Below are 17,931 nucleotides of genomic sequence, written 5' to 3'. Positions count from 1 at the left end.
ATATTTATGATGTTTGGACCGAGACTCGTAATTGGGTTATGATTAAGCCTGCAGAGTGCAGGTATAATGAATTTTGTTATAGTATGTGATGATAAAACATAGAAGTATAAAAACATTTATTTATTATCGAGTATACTTGAAATAATTGCTCGTTTTAGTTTATTTGAGAAAACGCCGAGGCCGTGAAAAAGCCAGGGAAGGAAGGTCATAATTGAGACTAATACTTACGAAGGAAGGCTAAAATGATAGTAAAAATTATGAAGGGAAGATATATTTGAACATGTAAATGTTTAATTAAGGTGGTAATTGACATGGGGAAGGTAGATAGAAGGTCACAACTGACACTGGAAATGATGAAGAAAGGCCACAATCGAGGCTGGAAATGAAGGATGTGCCAGCGGTCATATAGAGACCACCGTTAGCGGTTGACCAGCAGCTGTTGAAGTGCAGACTCATGCCTATGTTCTGTTGCTAAGGGAGTGCTCGACAGGCCCGGCCTCATGCTTTCTCACTAATCTTTTCTTCTTTTTTTTTCGACCATACATTTTCGAACACAACACTGGGTCCAAGTTCTTGAAAAAAACACGTGATTGCGGGTTTTTAGACAGCCGTCAATTTTGATTTTGGTTCCATATGCAAGTGAACAGTTTAGCCTCAATTTTCATCACTGAATTATCGGTACCAAATATTGCTTAGTATTTGTGAACTCCAGATGATCAACGTCTAGTTTCACGAGCGGTCTGAAGTACTGTCGAAAGTCAAATGCTACCTTTTCTTTATCGCTGTCTTTTTAGCGCATTTTCTCATTTATGGAAAAAATGCACTATTGTGCTCGCCATGTCCGTCTGTCTGTCTGTCCGTCCGTCTGTCCGTCCGTCCGTGACCTCAAGTTTTCGTCGACGAGAAAATGCGCTCTCTGTCACTCACTGCAGTGAGTACTAAGTTATATTTTTGAAACGTTGTACTGAAGATAGGGGATTTAATTTCAGTGACGGTTTCTTGTTAAATCACAAGTTGATGATTTCACTGCAGGAATATGGTCATTTCTATGAAAGAAAATTTGAGGTAATTGGCCTGCATATTGTGTTCTCCTGATAATCGCTTGCAATAGTACGAGGAATATCTTAGTGATTCATTCATTCATTTCGTTTGTGCTGCAAATCAAAATCCACTACATGATATAAATTTATTTTCATGTAAAAAAATTATTATTTACGAGTATATTTCAAATAATTCTTCAGGTCTGTTGTTTTTTCAACAGTGGTTATTTATGTTTGATTAGTGCAATTATAATAATATTCCTTACCTGGCTTAAATTTTTTCATAATAATATTAACAATAAGATAAGATATTTGTAGCAATAGAGTGAATCCTCTACATTTACATTCGAGTGCCTCGACAAAGCCGGAGGTTAATGTTACTGTGAACGTCTAAATTAATACATCACGTAAAAATAGAATGTTCTGCATTGGTCAGATAAATTTATTGTTTTTTTTTACGTGAAGGAATAACTTACATGGGACTGCAGGAAATTAAAAAATAGTGCGCGTTAATCCATTAGTAAAAAATTGTGCGTCAATTAAGATGTTGTACGAAGTAATCCATTGGTAAGAAATTATGCTTCAATTAAGAAATTGTGTGCAAGGGATTTTAAATCGAGACTCAAGGTTCTTCAAATTGTAATTTGGAAGACTATACAAATTTACTCATTGGCTTAAGCAAGTTTTGCCAGAACTGGTTCCACCTGTGAGCAGACACCTATAAATGTTGGGCGTTATGGCGCTGGATCGGTTAGTGTTCGCCGTGAAGCTTTTGAATTATTCATTCACCACTCCCATACTAACGCTTGTAAGCTGCACTCTGCTTATATCTGGCCTTTCTTGCAGAAACTAAACAAGAGCAGCTACATCGATCCCTTCAATCAAGTCAATTATAAAAAATTCGTTCGCTTCGTTCTGCAGCACATGCAAGTTTGTGATGCCATGAACTGCGCTTGAGAGCGTCTCGAATATATTAGCATTTTAAACTACTGAGGTGTTGACGCTTCACAAAGATCGGTATAAATTTAAATAATGAGTTTATTGTGTGGCACTTCTGGTGAGAAAGGCCGTCCAGTCTGGTCCAATATCTCGACTGCGTCTGCGCTGGCGCCAGTCTCTAATTGCCGACAGTTCACCTCTGCTGCAGCACACCCTATCTTCTTCTTGCCTTGTCTTCTTTTAAAGGCTTGCATGACTTGTAGGCAGCTAGTTTGAAGGCTTGATCTATTGCATGGATAGAATGTATACTCACTGCACGGCCCGCATGCCCATTTTTAGTGGTCGCTTAGCTTGAGGGCTCATGGCCCGCTCTCTTCTTGCAGAACTTCTCTGTACTTTGCTCAAACAAGGGAAATCTCCTGTAGTATATCACTACTTGGTTCCTGTACGCAGGGCACGATCCTCTTGCTCATATCTTACTTTATTACTTGCATATACTCGCGATAATTCAATTAAACATTCATGTTGCGAGCGCGGTAATATTCTCTGCGACGAATCAAGCTTTGTGTCCGTAAGTTATTTGCTCTTCCAAGATCCCTCATCGACTGCTATTGTTGCACCATCACTCTTTGACGAATTCCAAGTCGACTTTGACGACCGTGTGTCAGTAATCAGTTTAATTCATGAACTTGGCACTCAAACTAGGAAGAATAGCTGCATTGCGTAAAACCATTTGTTGATGACTCAACTGTACATCGAAAGCGAAAAAAACATTGATATCACCACGTTTAGAATTAGACTGAAGCCTGACGTTTACTTTTTTTCGATCTTGCTAAGTTTTAGCTTAAAAGTCGAAGCGCTTTTTGAATCTATCGAGCTGTAACGTTTTCGTATAATAATATTAATCAAGATGATACCAACCCAGAACTGCTATGACTCCCTGATGCTGTATTACATGTCCCAAATTGCTACAGATACCTTTATATATTTTTCTAAATTATCTGTATTTCCAGGGATATTTTTGTTCAATCTCCATGCAGCTCAGAATCTAATGTTAATTAATAGTGTGCTTGCTCAAACACTCGAATTTCAGCTCGTTTTATTATATTTTGTTTGTTGTTTCTTGCAAAACAGATGATGTGGAAAATGGGTGTATGTGTAATCACTAATCCGTTCATTTTGGTGTTCATATAAAAAGCACACGCGTTGAATTTCTCAAATTTGAATGCTAGACTTTAATTTAACAACCAAAGTTCACTTCTCGTCATTGTTGGACTTGAAAAATTTGTGAATTTTATCACATCTTATATATTCAGAATCATTTTAGAATGATGAGATTTTTCAAACAGTGTTGAACGAAATGGTGTTTCTATGGCTGACGTGTTAATAGTTTTTCTCAAACCTTACCATTTTAGAAGATACGCTCGCTCTTCACCCTCATTGACGGATGTGTTGGAATGGACGACCTCAAATTGGCTGTATCTCACATCTCCTTGCGATTATATATACCTTTCCGCAGCAGCGATTGCGATATACCCTTCTGCGATTATATGTGTAATTATTTACCTTTATACACCCTTCTGTGTCGGCATGCTAGCGCGACCAGACACTTAATTTAGTTAATTACCTTTCATAGGCGCTGCCAGTGCGTCTTTGATTGTAATTATCAACGACATTAAAGATGGCGACTTCACATAACGCGCAAACGCTCGAATTGTGAATGGCCGATGTCCTAGACAGTTAACGTTGATTTATTCAGTACGGGCCCAAATTGCCAACTTTATTTGTTGGCAATTACAATGGTATTTTTAATAGCTTCCGTGGTGCAGTCTCGTGACCACGATAGATACCGCAGCAACTCATCTATTAATATTTAAAAACTAGCTCCAATAATGTTCTATTGTTCTTGTCATGAACTAATAAACTCACTCAACATTTGTACAAGGGAATGAAGGAATTATGAATTCGACTTTTGTTTAATCATTAGTCATGGGTAAAAAAACGAACTAGTCGGTTGATTAATAGAGCTTACCAAGAGGATTGTTCATTTTGACTGCCATGTAGTCAATTCTGAACGACAGAAAAAATTGAACAGTTCCTGAGTCCTGACACATGTTTGTTACCTCTAGTATTTTTCATATAAAATAACAACTCTTTACCTCTTTTATTATATGTTTGATTATTTAGTTTCGCTCGCCATCTTCATGGTTTGTTCTGTGGCAGTGGTTCTGAACGTGGCCGATGACATCCTTGTGGGCGTTCTTTTGTTACGGAGGGGAAGTCATCAAAACTACATATGTGTATGTAAAGGGGAGTCATCAAAAATACCTATGTGTACGTAAGGGGGAGTCATCAAAAATACCGTGTATGCAAGGGAGAGTCGTCAAAAATACATATCTGTATGTAAAGGGGAGTTATCAAAAATACCTATGTATGTGTAAGGGAGAGTCGTCAAAAATACATCATATCACGGATATGAAAAGTGGATGCAATGTACATCATATGATCCCATTGGAAGAATTGCTCCCCCCAAGAATGCTGACTGAAAGCTTGATATTTTTGATCACGGCTTAGTCAGTTCCAAAAAAATGTCGGTTCCTAGGCTTAGTGGCTTACACGACAATGGATTGTATTTTATTACAGTGCTTATGTGAATGTGAGTCTAACTAGAGTTCCTGTTATGAAAAAGATGAAATGACTATTATTGTATGTTAGGCCATTTAATGATTCGCCTATGCGTGTCAATATATGTCTTATCCGTAGTTGATACGTCAGATCTTACTAGTGGCTAAGTGCTTGTATAATAGACAATAATCACCGCGACCAGGTCATAATTGTCCCACATTTCAAACAACCTCCACTTAAAGCTAACGCCCAATCGCACAAGGTTGTTGCCACCAGGTACTATTGTTAAACGTTTAAATTCCATTCTTTGCCGCACCATCTTGACCACCCTATAAAAAGTTTAATAGCCGACATATTTGTACTATAGATTTGTGGTGAATGAGCGTGGAACTATAATCATTTAATTCTTTTACTTGCGGTATTTTTTAAGTAATTGAATGTGTGAATACAGACATATATGAGACAGCAGCTATATTAAAGATTATAAAATTGCTCATGCGTGTATTATAGTAGCTTTACAAATGGGATTGCCAAATTAGCATTGAAATGAAGTATAAATAATTAATTTTTCTCAGTTCTGCCTACGAAGCTAGGTACGATAGAGATATAGTTGTCACATTTCAGTGAATGTTGTATGTTTCCATAACTATGTTTTGTTTTATGGTTATTTTTTGCAAGTGAGCCCTCAGTCATAATTGTACTCGAACATTAGAACGAATGATAGATCGACAACTACTGAAAAAGCGTCTTTCGATTATTTAATGAATTAAAAATAAATTATAAAATTTAATATTTCTAGAAAATTTCACCTAATATTAGTCACTCTCATTTAAACATATTTTTAGACACGAACTGTTTTACTTATCCGGTGAAGTTGATAAACCGCCAATGGCACTTAATTATCTATTATGCCTTTTCTAAAGTATAAACAAGTGAGAAGATACAGTGTTAAAAATGTCAATTGTTTACTGATTTAATTGAATTAGAAGAGAAATGAAATTATGTAAAACAATACTTTATTTGCATTTTTTTCAAACTTCGCAACGGGGTTAAATGAAAATTAAATTTTGTTGATAACGTGTTTTCCTCTTGTATTAGCAATACTTTAATTTGAAATTCAGCAATGGAATTCAAGATCAGGTTATTCGAAAAGCGCAATTCGTTATGAAGGTATTTGCCAGTTCTAATGATAAGCTATCCTGGACAAAGCGGGTTGAGCTGCAATTAGGTCATAAGAGAGGAAATACAGATATTATAGTGATGATTATGCGCAGTATGGAGTAATTGGTTCTCAAAATAATTTAAAATTACTTATTCGCCATTTTCGTGAGAAAGTGGTCGTCAGTGAGGTTACAAAACAATCGTTCACGCATTCAAGGACTAAGAAATTAATAACGAACGATTAGGTTCTTACGATTCCAATTTGTTTTACCACCAAGATGATAATTTCCTTAACGGGAGCGCCATGTGGCTAGAATATAGAAAAATGACGATTCATGGTCATAAAAAAAAAATAATAAAACGCACACTTCGAGAGCGACTCATTTTACCAGCTGTGGACGACGGATTCCGCATCCGCAATGCATCCTCTTTCAATGAATTTTGGTATCAGAACAACTACTCTTACTATAATAAAAGTGTACTGAAAAATGTCAAGAGATATTCAAGAAACATCTGGTGAGTCACACAAAAAACTCCGGATCGTAACTTTTAGTATCTGTGCCAGTCTGCAATGCAGCTATATTTTGAGAGATGTGTTGATGTTATTAAGATAAAATTACAATTTTTTGCATATCATGATGTTCAAAAAAAATATCCCATTGGGGCGTCTTGAGCTCCGACAAAAATGTCTAGGAATTTTTTAGCCATTCCTATCACTACCATCAAGAAATTCAGGAGCAACACGTTCATTGTTTTATTTACACATAAGATGCTGTATTCACATCAATATTTATAATAATTTCCTTCTTGCATGTGCATATTTAGATTCAAATTTGAAACATAAATCAGTCATATGTGATAAAAATGTGAATTTGGGAACTTATGTACTGACCTTCAAGTAGAATTGCAAAACAGGGGAGTTTTGAACAAAATAAGTGTTTAATGGGCCTCGACATAAGTAAAGCTTGATTAACGCTACTTATGGTCTCCGCAGCTTCAGCCGTCAAAAATGGGCTGCCGACGTCCGTAGACTTTTTATTTTAATTGCAAAGCCCATTTTCATCATACTAATCATTTACAAATTTGAGTTGGCCTATTGATGGCTTTAGTCTGGCCGACTGCCTGTCGGTGCATTTCATATGAGTGCCTAAGTAACTCATCAGAAGAAGTTCTTCCATTCAAACTCGTATGAGAATTCTTATCTCATACTTGCCTTAAATGAACGCTGACATTGGATTAAATCTTTACGTACGAGTAAACAGGATTCGCCGTTATACATGTTTCATTATTTGCTCATTTGTTATTGATTTTTTTTATCTGGCGTAATGCTTCAGCTCATTTATGGTTGATGTACTGCGCCAAATTTGGTGATGTCCTTAGTTAGTCATTATAGTCATCCCTACAGAAGTGAAGCCTAAGTATACCTTTAATTTCAGAATTCAGGAAAGATTGTTCTCATATGAAGCTCTTTGTACTATTACTCAATTGTGAACCTTGATGAACTATTGTTCTCCTGATAACCTTGATGAACGCTGGCTTCATGTGCAAATTTTTTGTTCAATAAGCAAGTGGTCTTCATTTCTATCTTAAATCATCTCGTAACGAGCACACCGGCGATGTGTCACCGTTTGACGCAAGTTTGGCATTAGAAGTGAAGAGTGAGAAAGATTGGCTCCCTACGAGAATAATGAAATCTTACCAATAAATAAACGTCACCACAATGTTAATGCTAAACTCTCAGAAAACTTGTTCCAAACAAAACATCATACAAACAACAATTACATAATATTACATCCGAACTGCTTACATAACTTGAAATATAGCTCTGTTGTACTCTTCAGTGAGCCTCGCAGACTAACAGGGTGAAAAATTTTCGGTTAATATAAGCAGTACATCGGTTACTATGCGTCACAGAAATTTTAATGACTTCCTGACACCTTGCGAAGCTTGATGAGTCATTTCTTACATGTTAACCTAGTTGAAAGATTTTTTGCATATTACCAATCGAGACATTCCTTGCATGTTAACCTTGGGGAGACATTTCTCACATTTAACCTTGTTGAGAAATTCCTTGCATGTTAACCTAGGTGAATTATTTCTCACATGTAATTCTTTCTGCACAACTTTTCACCCATGATGCTTGGTGGATAAATTTTGACATCAGTTGCGTGTGAACCTTAAAGAACCGTTTCTCGAGTGTCAACCGTGTTTGACCATTTCTTACGTATGAGCATTAGTAAACTATTGATGTATTGTAGTACATATAGCGGGAAAAATCCTATAACTTATGTGAACCTCAGTTTTTGAGTCTACTTAGTTACAAAGTTAACTGAGTCTCTGACTTGTAACAATAGAAACTGTTCACATTGTAAACTTAGCGGACAATTTCTCATGTACTAACCTTTGTAATCATATCTTGCGTTAGAAATTGTACCATTCATCGCAAATGAATACTAGTGAACCATTATTTACATTTGAACTTAACCGAACTATTTCTGACGTGTGAACCTTGGTCAACCATTTCTAACATGTGAACCTTGGTGAACCTTTGCAAACACGTGTTTCTTTGCGAGCTATTTCTGACATGTGAACTTGATGAACTTTTTCTAGTATAAGAACCTTGGTCAACCATTTCAAAAATGGGAACCTTGATGAACTCTTTCTAACATGTGTACGTCGATGAACCATATCTGTTAACCTTGATGAACCATATCTGACATGTGAAACTTGGTGGAATATTTAAAACATGTGTACGTCGGTGAACCATATCTGTTAACCTTGATGAATCATTTCTGACATGTTAACCTTGATGAACCATTTCTGACATGTCAAACCTTGATGAACAATTTCTGACATGTTAACCTTGTCGAACCATTTCTAAGTGAATAAAAAATGATTATAAAGTTAAGATTGGGTAAGCCAGAGTGATATATGCTTGGTACTTTTTCTCGTTCTTGACTAGTTTTCTGCGCAACAGTGAACTGATTTTTCCTATTATCAGCAAACTTGGTATGGCAGTTTTGTAGTACCAACATGTTTCCTTGATGCTTTTGCGTTTTTCAAAACGGGTTAGGTTTCCTCCGTGATATTCGACGATTTGAATATGTAGTTTGTTTCAGACTTGATGTCTCAAACGCAGGAGCTCTAATCGAAGCATCTCTCTCGCAGTTCATTTATAAAAAATTCTCGAAAGTAAACTCGATTCAGTAAAGGAAAAGTCACTACTGAGTATTTTCATCAGGAGCTATCAAATTACATGTTTATTACCGTGGTATTCATTGCTGAGCTATAGTCTTTTTTCTCCCCTTCATGACAATGCCGATTTTTTAAAATGAAATATTAGAGGATTTTCCAATGATATTACTTGTTTTTGGACCGCTTAGTGAAATGCAAGTGAATTTTTCATCGTGTAATAAGTAAAAAATCTAAATCCGCATTCATCCACGACAGCTCTGAAATACCAATGTATAAATCAAGATATACATTACTTTCGTGTTACAACACACAGTCACAGTTAGAAATGCTAGGGTGTTAGCGTTAGAACGGGATGAAGTATCAGAGCTGCGCAATAGATCAGAGGTTGAGCGCGCGGAGAAGACATACCATTTAAATAATTTATTATATTCGCGTGCCTGCGCGCGTCGCACCCTCGGTGGCTGTGCGCCAGCTCCATGTATGTTCGCTAGTCTTATCTGCGCAACGTATTGATTTGATTCTCCCATCTTTACGTCAATGTGTTCTTTTCATACGTTGACTTGAAATATTTTCTCGGCGCACTCGATTCTGGCCTGAATATTACTTGTGTGATTGATGGCCGAGCGCGCATCTTTGGTATGTGTATGTGTCGATAAATTCTTTGTGTGTTGCATGTGTGACGATACATTCTTTGTGTGCTGCATGTGTGTCGATAAATTCTTTGTGTGCTGCATGTGTGTCGATACATTCTTTGTGTGCTGCATGTGTGCTATATATGTATCAACACATTCTTGGTGTGCTATATATCTATCAACACATTCTTGGTGTGCTGCGAGTATGTCAGATCATTGAGAACCTTTCATATTATATCGTATTTAGGTCTCAACTTATAGGGTATGTTACATAGCATGTGTAACGAACATTCTTAATACAATTGCATTACTAGGCTGTTGCTTGACGTGGGCTGAAGCCTCTCGCATGCGTGCAAGTGTCGAAGCGACCGTTAAGCCGTTGTTATTGAAAATTTGTCCTTGCGAGATTTACCGCACTTCACTGGAAGTGTTGTTGAAGTAAGAGAATTTATTAAGTCTTTTTCGGAGCGAACGAGAGATAATGCGTGTCTCGAATTTACAATCCGTTTGGAACTATGGCGTTTTGCTAAAGGCATTTTTTCGAATTCGTATATATGAAGTGCATATTTATTGCGCTGTGTGGGATTTAGTTTCATTAAATATTTTTTTAAAAAAAAAAAGGTTTTCTGGAGGGCTCATTTTCACCCTCGTTTTCAATAATTCAATCGTGGCGGTTAACGCTGACTGTTAATATTAATTTTAAAGGAAATTTTTCAGTGTGCGCTTCGAAGTTCGATTAGAAATCAATTCACGTTGTTTATTGTAAATTTTGGGCGATGGTTGGCGAGCTTTAATGTCATTAGTGGAGTCTAAAATCTAGATTATCGAAACTCCAGCGCTAACGAATATAACGTTAAAACGGCACGTGTGCCTGAACTATTGGCGCTTCTTGTTTAACCCTCGATGCCTCGACGTCTGCGGAGAGTCGTGCTGTCGGGCGAGGGTATGTGGGAATTGGCACGGCGTCATCACCAGCCAGACATAGCCTGCCAACTCGTAGCAAAGTGTTAGACGCTGCAACTCCCGACACAGTAATTGTTGAACGCCACGTGGTTTTGCTTTATGTGTATAGCAACAAACTATTCCTTAGGAGCATGATTCACATTGCTGGAATATAGAATACATTGGAAAATATACTACTCCCTACCCGGTAACTGATAACACCATGTGGTTGGATTTATGTTTACAGCAACATCTTCCATCGAAGCAGGCTTCACATTGTTGAATCATGGAAACAGTTGATGCCGTACACTGCGACGCTTGTGAAGCCTTATGCAATATTACAACAACTTGTTTCCAAAGAGTTGTATTCAATGCCTACGGACTGGGTATATGTAGATTATGCAAGAGACAAAATAGATTATTAGCTATAAATTATATACAGTTCAATATTTTAGCAAGACTATTTCAGATTTAATTATCTTAAAACAAGGAACGTTTGCTGCACGAATCTAACTTACAGAAATAATTCGTTCCTAACGAAAAAAAGAACTGAATACTGGGAATGAAGTGTCAGGTAAACTACTGTACAAGGAAAACTGGAGACTGTAGGTCCAAACAAAAATGTTACGTGAAGCGTCTGTGTGAAATTGCGATTGTAACGCTCAAGAAGCATCACGACGTACCACCTATAGAACCAGAGCTATATATGTTATATATGTTATGCTTTAGCTTGGACCTGGATTGCCGCGGACGTCACTTATCAGGTATACGGCTACAAACTTATTTTTCAGATGATGATTTGTTTCAATAATACGATAACTTCCATCGTTGAGATTTAGTGTTCTTCAAATGTAATAAGGTCATTTGTCCATAATAGGCAGTTTCGGGAAACAATATTGTTGAAACAATATTGATTCTTCCCTATTGGGACTTCACAATTAAAGAAAATTTTCTTTGCTAAAAATTTTCAAACGAGATTTGTTTTAATCATCTGTTCTGAGATTTTTTGTGTCAATATTGAAACTTGAAAGTTTTCTATTTTTATTCCTAGCCTACCAGTGCTATCTTCCATAACCGTCCGGCGCGAAATAGATAGCTATCTGAAGCGCTAGTAAATCTTTTACTACTACTACTCCATAACCGTCAATGACTGAAATTAAAGTTATCGCAGGCCGTGTTCTGGAGCACTGTATGTTTTAATAGGACATAACCAACTGTTTTGGTTTTGAGATTGACAAGGTAACAGTGGTTGCGTTGATTACCTAACGATTACCTAATCACGGGTTATTGAGCTCTGTAAAGGTATGCGTATATACTGTATGTTGTGCCAAAACCGCAGAATTGCCGATTCTATGGAATCGGCAGCCAGTTTGTCGAATTTGTAGAATCAGCATTTCTATACTATAGAAATCTGAGGTTAGGTCAGTCAGCCAAGTTCTTTTTTTAATATTTAAATATATGTAACTTGACCGAACTTGACCTAACCTTTCTAATTCTAACTGTCGATTTATGTTCTAACTTTAACGTCCGATTTTCTGAATCAGCAACGAAATGCTGATTCAACAGATTCGGCAAACCGGCTGCGGATTCCAGAGATCGGCTATTCCGCGATTTGGGCACGACATATAAAAATGCGCTGAGCTTGTCTCCTTCGACTATATGTAATCACTATCCTAATGGGAAAAAACGTTTACATCTTAACCAGTTAGGATCCTGACGTGAAAAAAACCTATTCACCTCGCTATGTTCAACGTGTCACTTGTTCTTAAAAATTCGTAAAAATCAGTTTGTTGGGATCTCTGTAGGAGCTTGTGAAAAACTATGAACCAATGACACCTGCTCAAAAATGAGGCTGAAATAAGCATTTGTGCAACGGAACACTGGCCGCCTACGAAACAAAGTTGTCAAAATATCGCAGAACACACAGAAGTGTACAAGCGATTGGTGCATGTGTGGACAAAAAGTTTCTTTTGTTGCATGTTGATACATTTTGGTTGCACATCAGTCGAAAATTGCATGCAAGACTCTGCTTACCAGTCAGTCTTTTTTAGTGCCACAGTAAATGCTGTGATCGATGCACCATCGAGTTTCAACCTAGTAATGAGATAATCCGTAGCCTATTAGAGGCTTGCAAATGGCTGGGTCATCAAAACATTGGATTTATGGGGTTCCATTTATAGCGCATGCCGATCGCTATCATCAAGCCATGGACGGCATGTCGTAAAAAAGTGAAGCAGTCGATGCCCTCAATTTACGTATACTCATTCGCTTGTGCATATCTTGATGGAAATAAAAAATCCGAATGCGGACCAACACTACGAATCATATGGTCTTATTTTGACGGAAAAATTACTACGGGCCCAAAAAATGATCGCAGGAACAATCTTTATGAAGTTCTGTCGAGCAATGATCTTTGGATTGTCGCAGAGGAAGTTCGTTTTTTTTTTTTTTTTGCATTTCCGGTACATGCTTCATTGTTGGTCGTCCCGCCTTCTGAGAAACTGAGTATCACGGCACTCGCGGTTTCGTTGCACCGGAAAACAGCGAATATAACAACACTTGCCAAACTTGAAATCTAAATGTAGTCACTGCAAGGTAAGAATTTTTTCGATAAAATCTTTCAATTTTTGTGAAACTTGTACATGAGACAATGGTCCTGAGAGTAGAGAATACTTTTATTCTTGAACTTATAAAAGGTCCAGAAGTAGTGCAAAATTAAAATAGAGTTTATTTTCTTGGAACAGTTAAACGAGAAATGGTGCAGTCGTGTGCCGACTTTGACTTGTTGGAGAGAGAACCAAGTGCAAAAAATTACAGTTTGAAGACTTGTTTATTTTCAAAGACCGAGACGCTTTTAAAAACAAATTCAAGATGCCATTAATTGTTCTTCGCAGGAAACAACAAGGAAATGTGTTGTTAGTTGGTCACCGCACACTGTACAATGTACATGCGACATGAGACGCCCTGCACTGGCATCGAGCAGTAATCTTTGTAAAAGTACAACTAAGCCAATGTTATTTTATTTTGGCGACACGTGTTGTCCTTTGTGTTACTATTTAATGTTTTGAAATGACCAATTCTTTGTTTAGTTTGAATATCAACGTATTCAAATAATTTGAGTAAATTACTGTGATATCTAACTTGGTTTTGGAATTCAGCTCCAGAAAACATTCTGTTAATGAAACATATGCAACTCACATGAGTTAGATAAAAATGAACCGCTAATCACTCGGTTGAAGAGTCTGCTAGTCGCGAAAGAATCTTTGGTGCTTGCAATTCTTTCTTTACTAATGTTCATTTATGGCCCAGCAAGTGCAGGATATTCACCAGTTATTCTGTGATACGTTTCAATCATATTTTATATGTGCTTACGTTTTATTTACTCGAAATTTATCCTCCCTCTAGGACCTCTCTATGTATGACATTCTAATAAACTTATATTGATTTTAAATTTTGTAACCCATATTACAACATATGATAATTAAAACTGCATATTAATTTAATTTCAGAGTTGAACGTGAGCCTGGGTGGAGCGTTGGCGGTGGTGGTTTTGGGTGCTGTGGCGGTGGTGGTGGTGCTCGTCAAATGCGTGTCTGCTCAGAGCACTAAGATGGGCCAGCGTTCATGGGACGCTAAGCATCATCATACAGAATCGCAGCAACAGCAGCTGCATCATCAAGAAACGCAGACGCAACAACATCATAATCATCAGGAACATCAACAACAAACACAACAGGAACTGCAACATCAGCAAGCACAGCAACAGCATCATATAGAATCGCAGCAACAAGAACAACAGCTCATTTATTCCGAGCACTTCGATTTCGTTCCGCGGCCCCAAAGCGTGAATGATTTGCATTCTCAGAATTTTCCTACCTGTGCTCGCCGGAAGATTAGATTCTGCCCAAGGAAAAAGACTCGAGATATTGAGTTTCACAACCTCAAGCTCAACGAATCGGAAAAGAGCACTCGACGTCTTAGGAGACTTGAAAATTTTACACTTTCGAAACCCGGTTTGGACCTTACTCTCAGGAACAAATTTTCGTTTGTTCGTATCAACCAGCCTGAAAGTTTTGTATTCTGGAGACCCCGTTCTTCTTACAGTGGCTCCAAACATAATCCTCAAAAACAGTCTTTTCATCACAAGACCTCATATTTTGCTAGTAGAAATTTGAAGCCTTGCAATAAGCGATCTAGTAGAAGCCTTCCTCTTCTTGAATTGGCACCCTTGCTGGAGGGAAGCAGTGCTGCGAAGTCCACTCATCAAGTCGAAGGAAATTGTTGTGAGTCGCATCGTTGTTCTAGTTGTTCTACGTACTATTTGCAAGATTTTGAAGTGTTTGGCAATCAGTTTATGAACAGCATTGTATGCCACAACGCTCTTTCTGTGTTTACGAACAATCAAATCGTTCAAGAGTCATATCTTCCTCGTGCCTCCTGGAGGGAGAACTGCTTTTCTCGTCGGCGTTCGTTGCACAAGGTCCGTATAATACATTTAAGTCGTTCAATTATGTTTATACTATATTATCAGAAGTATACTTCCATAGACGCAGTAACTCGTCTGAACTTCCCTGCTGGCTGCCCATATACCAATGGCGGTTTGATGCTTCTCTCTCATATCCTTGCTTTGTTTTGTATAAAAGTCATGCACCCTATTGCTTGAATCGAAAATTCACTAAGAATTTAAAAGCAGAGAAAATTGCCAAATATTTTACCCTTTCTTTATAAGAGATAACGTTTTCTCTCATTAGGAATAAGTGAAATTTTGTTGAAATTGGTATCGAATATTCGATAATATTCGATACCAATTTCATATTCGTAATTCATAATATTCGTATATTCATAATATTCATACCAATTTGAATATTCGATACCAAACCAATATACAATTGGTTTGGTATCGAATATTTTATTTCTGAAAACACTTCATGGCTATTGTGCTGTGTGAAGAGCCTATTATGTCACAAAATTGTAGAAAGTCCTACAGAAACTTCCTGCGAATATTCCTGCTGCCAAAATTTTTTTACCAGCAGTTCTTTTCTTCATGCTGGAATTCAAGTTGTATATGTTCTTTGATTTAGTGGAGAGAAACAACTGTTTAGTGGAGAGAGACATAACTTTTTAGATTTAATTGCCTTATAGCCACATTTATGTATACATCAAACCTTACACCCTTCAGTAGTGCAAGACAAATTCTTTAGAATGAATCCTTTTTGACCAACCAGATGTTCCTATTTGTGTGTTTAAAAGCACAAAATGTCCTCCACTTATACTCTAACTATTTTTTAACAACGAGCTAGACGCATGCAACAAGTTGCATTGTGAAATTTCCGAATCTATAAGATGCCATGCAATGTTCGCTGTATTGAGTGAATTTTGTAGCGATCGCCATTTGAGTCACTCCTGCAACGTCGCATGAAGTTTTGCACAATGGCAGAGCCTAAGGCTGCGGTTTGTATTCGATCTTTTGCTTCCAGGAAAGCCTCTTGCGTCTCATTGAAATTGGTTTCAATAGAGCCACCCAAGTCTTTTCTTGGCAGCCCATTGATGTTTTGAGTGAATGCGCGGTCCCTTCGCTTTAAGGGGATTCTGTTCGATAGGACCGTATTGTGAATTAAGTACATTGATCATCCACCGTATCATTTTGTAATACAGTGTAAAACCAATGCTTTTCTTCTATTTAGGTGCTCCAACGTGGCTGTTTTTGAATACATCTTTTATCTCGCTCTTCGAAAGCCATCTTCTCAATACCTAACCGAAGTCCTTGTGGGGCTCATTTTAGTTCACAGTATTTTACTCGCATGTATTACCCATGTATTCTCTTTTAGACTCCCAGTGCGTGCGTTGCCCTTATTATAAAAGCTTCTATAAAGTTTGTCGTAGTTCCTATAAATAAATTTGAACCATGTAATCACTGTAAGGAAACAAATTATTTTAAGATTTTGAAGCCTATAAATACATGAGAGTTGTCTCCGGCTAAGAATTGATTCCATCATGCTAGTTCCATTCCTGCTCCATGTCAAGTTTCGGAATAGTTGACCATCGATGAGCTAGTCCGCACTTAACCACATCCTGAACGATATTTGGTATTTTCCTCTGTCTTGCGGTCATTTGATGTTGCAAACCACAGAACGATAATTTTTTTCTATTGGCGTCACTGACTTGATGCCGACTATGATGAATTGTTGTACAAACATCTTTCTTGAGGCCTCAAAGGGATCATATTTATTTGCGTGCTGAAAATATTCTGCCATTTCAAGAATACGTTATTGAAAAATTTGCAATATCCAATCAATAAAAAGTTTTTATGGTTGTGCTCGTAATTTTAATTATTCATTCGTTACTTTTCCAACATGAATTACGTATGTTTCTGTAACTATAAATTAAAGACTATAATGTGTCTGTTGTCAGGTCCAAAGGGAAGACGGCCTCGTCTTCCCTTTCTTCATATTAAACATAATTACCGACATTGTAACTAGAATAATGACGGAAATAGTGACCGCAATAATCACTAGATTATAACCCGAATAATTAATCAAATTAATAACCTTGATGATTACCAGGATTATCACTGAAAAGTGACTGGAATAATGGTATTCTGGCTTTAGCAAAGACGAACCAGCGGAACCACCGACGCCGGAGGTTATATATAGAGTGCGAAGGCGGAAAGCGCTGCGGTGTCCTCGCTTCCGGATCTCCAAAAATCGCGAAATTGCACATTCTTCACTGGCCATAACTTTGGATTCCACGTCTACAATTATTAAATTACATTGAATTGAATTAATATGTCGTGTGAGTGTACTGAATTATTATTAAGATGGTGTCGTTTAAGTAAGAGATTTAGACGGGCTGTTCGATAGGTTGCCCGTTTCGACGTTCTTTGCTTCGTCGAATTTTAATTGCGAATGTGGGTGACACAAATGAACCCGATACACAGATTAGCTCTATACATAGATGAACCAGCTGCACAAATGAGCCCGGTACCCAAATGAACCCGATAGACAGTTTAGCTCTATACACAAATGAACCCGATACAGTTTAGCTCTATACACACATGAACCCGATACAGTTTAGCTCTATACACAAATGAACCCGATACAGTTTAGCTCTATACACAAATGAACCCGATGCAGTTTAGCTCTATACACAAATGAACCCGATACACAGTTTAGCTTTATACACAAATGGACCCGATATACAGTTTAGCTCTGGCCCAGTGAATGAACTCGATATACAGTTTAGCTCTATACACAAAGGAGCCCGATACACAGACTAGCTCTATACGCAGATGAACCAGGTACACAAATGAACCCGGTACACAAATGAACCAATGAACCCGGTAGACAGCTGGACCCAGTTGCTCAGATGGATCCGGTGCACAGATAAACCTGGTACGC

The 17,931-nt window shown here is 37.6% G+C and overlaps 1 protein-coding gene across 1 annotated transcript in view; it reads left to right on the top strand.

Annotated features, from left to right (window-relative positions):
* The window catches only part of LOC108666266 (probable nuclear hormone receptor HR38), a 98,082-nt gene that overhangs the window by 17,697 nt on the left and 62,454 nt on the right, over positions 1-17,931 (top strand). Inside the window, exon 2 of the mRNA XM_018153100.2 lies at positions 14,044-15,014. Coding sequence (XP_018008589.1) covers positions 14,145-15,014 — 870 coding nt within the window. The 5' untranslated portion in view covers positions 14,044-14,144. The remainder of the gene's footprint in view (positions 1-14,043; positions 15,015-17,931) is intronic.

This window comes from Hyalella azteca, unplaced genomic scaffold (assembly GCF_000764305.2).
Source record: "Hyalella azteca isolate HAZT.00-mixed unplaced genomic scaffold, Hazt_2.0.2 contig14896, whole genome shotgun sequence".
Taxonomy (NCBI): Eukaryota; Metazoa; Arthropoda; class Malacostraca; order Amphipoda; family Hyalellidae; genus Hyalella; species Hyalella azteca.
The sequence above is the reverse complement of the archived record's forward strand: the minus strand, read 5'-3'. Positions and strand labels throughout refer to the sequence as shown.